Genomic DNA, 3,967 nt, shown 5'->3' on the forward strand with positions numbered 1-3,967 from the left:
TATGGCGTTTCTCCGGTATGAATACGTTTATGCACAATTACCGCAGTACGACCAGAGAATGATTTACCACAGATATCACAATGAAATGGCTTTTTTTTGGGATGAACACGTTTATGTACAGTTACATCATGTCTATGTGTAAATGCTTTACCACAGATATCACAATGATATTGTTTTTCTGCAGCATGAATTCTTTTATGTGCTTCTAAAGAATAATTTCGAATGAATGCTTTGCCACAAATATCACAAATAAATCGTTTTTCTCCGGTATGAATACGTTTGTGTACAGTCAAGGCATTATTTAGAGTGTATGATTTACCACAGATATCACACCTGTAAGGTTTCTCACCTGTATGAATGTGTTTGTGAGCAATTAACTCATCATTTCGAGAGAATGATTTGTCACAGATATCACAGTGATAGGGCTTTTCTCCTGTATGAATGCGTCTGTGTTTAATTAACTGATTATTTTGATTAAATGATTTACTACAAAAATCACAATGGTATGGTTTTTCTCCAGTATGAATGCGTTTGTGATCAGTTAAGTTAGTACTTTTAGCAAATGATTTACTACACATATCACATTGATACGGTTTCTCTCCTGTGTGAATACGTCTGTGTGTAGTTAAAATATCTTTACGAGTGAATGAGTGACCACAGATATCACACTGATATGGTTTCTCTCCTGTATGAGCACGTACATGAACAGTCAAGTCATCTGTTCTAGTGAATCTTTTACCACAGATATCACAGTGATATGGTTTCTCTCCTGTATGAATACGTACATGAGCAGTTAGTGTACCTCTTGAACTTAATGACTTTTTACAGACATCACATTCATATGAAGACTTTGCTAAGCTTTTTGCCATCTTTTTAGAACCAAAAAATAACAGTTAACTCATTGAATAATAATTCTTCCTTCTCTCACCACAATATATTATGTTTGCTGTTTTCCTTTCTATAATTTATTTCTAACAAACATTCCTTCTGCTACAAGTCCATCATCTGGATGCAAAGTGCTTCATAAATCGATCTTCATATATTTTCAATGCAGAATTGTATTGTACTCATTCCAGGGAATGACACACACAACTGTTGCTAATAATCTTACCCAGGGGAAATCTTTCAACCATAATTCATTAAATTTATACGAAAATGGTCAGATTTGTTCAGTATAACATTTTTTGTCTTTAAAAGATGTTAAATATTGTTGATGCTTCTGTTGTATGATAAACAAAAACGTTGATGCCAGTTTCAGCTTTGATTCTGAAATAAGAAGGAAAACAGTATAAGCTTTCAAGGATACATAAACAGCATCAATGTTATTGCTATACTTATAAATTGTACAAGTGAAACCTTGACTAGAACGAATGAACTCCTCCAGCGTATCTCTATCAGTTTACAATATAACAGAGCAGAGAAATAAATATATTTTAACAATACATCATATCCTAAAAAGATAACTGCCTGCTTGGCTTCGTGTTGCCTGATGGTTGGAAGCAAGAGTCACAGGATCATGCAACAAGTGTCGTTTGTTTCCAGTCTTCTGTGAACATGACCAGTGAAGGGACAGCTTTACCTTACTTGGAAACAAGTGAAGGTTGCAGACAATAGAAAATCTGCCTCAATCCTTGGACATTAAGACAAGCAAAAAAAAAAAGCACAAAGTTATTATATACTAGACAAGTTTATAAGTCATCATGTTGATGTCAGCTTTTCCATGCTGTCCAAATCATTTGTCTCTAGGAGTTTCCTGATACAAACCCTTTCGTCTCTTATGGCATGCAGGAATATACTGTGTACATCCACATTATATTATGGCACATATAATACTGTGCATATATATAAGATTATCTTTGACTTATGACTACTAGAAGCTAGGACTACCCGTAAGAAACCAATAAGAGGGAACTGTCCATGCTATCACATGCAATCTGTAGTTGTCTCATTCCACAATCTCAACAATTCTTCAGGACAAGGAACAACCTTTGGGTTCTGAAAGTGATTCAACAACCACGTGGACAGCAACGATATTATACTTTTCTTCAGTTACAAATATTCTCTTCTACTTTTTAAACAACTGAAATTATCATTTTATAGATACTACTTTCAGAATTCCAATCATATTCTTCACACATCCACTTGTGGAAGTCTTGGATAAAATATCTTGCAAATAGCACTCTCTGACAAAACCTGTTGCAGTGCAGCAGAATTTTTCCTCTCACTCAAACTTCACATTTTCTGGAGGATGCTTAATGGGGAAAATAGTCATAAAAAGTTCATCAGTTGATGTCGAAAATTGAACTGATGTATTAAGTTGGCTTAGTAAATTCCTGTTTCTCATTTTTTTCTCTTTCTTTTTATCATGTCATACAAGCAAAATTTTATTTAGAGGGCAAAAGTGTGAAAAAAGTGTAATTTTGGGATGAAAAATAATCAATAAATATGTGGTAGGCATGGTTTCTTTGTGATATTTACTGGCAACTTGGGAAAGAAAAGGGGAAAAGATTCTACGAAATGGCATAAGGGTGGGAAAAAAAAGGTGAAGACGAAATGTTAAAAAAAATGGAATTTTAAACAATTGTTTTCTCAGGAATGGAATGGCAATTTCAGGATGAAGGATGGTGAAGAATTTCTAAAAAATATGTATGTTTTGAAAAAAAAAAAAATGAAAACAAAAATCTAAAGTATATTACAAGTCTTTCAAAATGAGAAATACAGAAGAATGATGGAAAAAAAAATAGATAGGTGCAGGTGTGGCTGTGAGGTAAGAAGTTTGCTTCCTGATCGCATGCTTCTGGGTTCAGTCCAGCTGCATGGCACCTTGGACAGGTGTGTTCTACTATGATCCAGAGCTTTATGAAAGGATTCGTTAGGCGGAAACTGAAAGAAGCCGGTTGTGTATATGTATGGATGGATGTGTTTCACCACCGCTTCACAACTGAAGACGATCTGTTTACGTCATCGTAACTTAACGGTTGGAGAAATAGTAACCGATATAATAAGTACCAGGCATTAAAAAATAAGTACTGGCATTGATTTGTTCGACAGAACCTTTGAAGTCGATGCCCCAGCTTGGCCGCAGTCTAATGACTGAAACAAGTATAAGATACAGATGGTGAAAGGTGCGATGAAGTGTGAGGTGCATTTGGTAGTTTTTGTTATTTTGTATTATTTCTAATGTGAATTGTAAGTATTTCAGAAGAGACGGGAAATTGGGAAGGAAATTAATTCCTGTGAATCGTGGCAGTTATTCGGAAGGCGTAACTGAGAGGGACAGAGAGACTGAGACATTTCCAAAGAAGCAAAGATACTCAATTTCTTTTCTTTTTTCGTTTTTTAAGAAGGCGATTAATATCTTGTTTTGCCAAGTGAGATTCTATAAAATGGTGAAAAATGCTAAAAAAAAGAAATCTCTGAGCAATTCCCTTTTATTTGCGACAGCTATCTCGAAAGCCAGCGCACTTTTTCCTAGTATTTCTGTGTTTGATAGAAAGGAAATTCTGATTCTGATCGAAATTTTGGCGGAGAATCGTAAAATATTGAAATGACGAAGAAAAAAACCTTCCCGATTCTTTGCTCTTTTCATTGCCCCAAAGAGTTATTCCGAAGATCCGTCCTCAAAATATTTTATATCCATTTAAACACTATAAATACTTACTTTTCCTCGTAGCTTTATAAATTCGATTAAGACGAGAGAAAGTTCTTCGCCGGAAATGATTTTGGTAGATTCTGGGCGGAAGTAACAGAATCCGGATAAAACAATCATTACTATTATTATTATTATAATGAGAAAACCAAATTATGGATACAATTAGTGATTTATTATTACACACAGTTTCGTAGTTATTCTGTTAACAAGTATGGATCGACCAGCACTGAATATATTTCTTTAATACCCACAAGGGGCTAAACACAGAGGGGGACAAACAAGGACAGACAAACGGATTAAGTCGATTACAACTAC

At 34.7% G+C, this 3,967-nt stretch overlaps 1 protein-coding gene across 1 annotated transcript in view; it reads right to left on the bottom strand.

Annotated features, from left to right (window-relative positions):
* The window catches only part of LOC115218340 (zinc finger protein 239-like), a 9,812-nt gene extending 6,052 nt beyond the window's left edge, over positions 1 to 3,760 (bottom strand). The window contains exons 1-2 of the mRNA XM_036508090.1: positions 3,662 to 3,760; positions 7 to 1,266 (exon numbers count right to left, since the gene is read on the bottom strand). Coding sequence (XP_036363983.1) covers positions 7 to 869 — 863 coding nt within the window. The 5' untranslated portion in view covers positions 870 to 1,266; positions 3,662 to 3,760. The remainder of the gene's footprint in view (positions 1 to 6; positions 1,267 to 3,661) is intronic.
* Positions 3,761 to 3,967: the final 207 nt, after the last annotated feature.

Source organism: Octopus sinensis, linkage group LG13 (genome assembly GCF_006345805.1).
Source record: "Octopus sinensis linkage group LG13, ASM634580v1, whole genome shotgun sequence".
Lineage (NCBI taxonomy): Eukaryota > Metazoa > Mollusca > Cephalopoda > Octopoda > Octopodidae > Octopus > Octopus sinensis.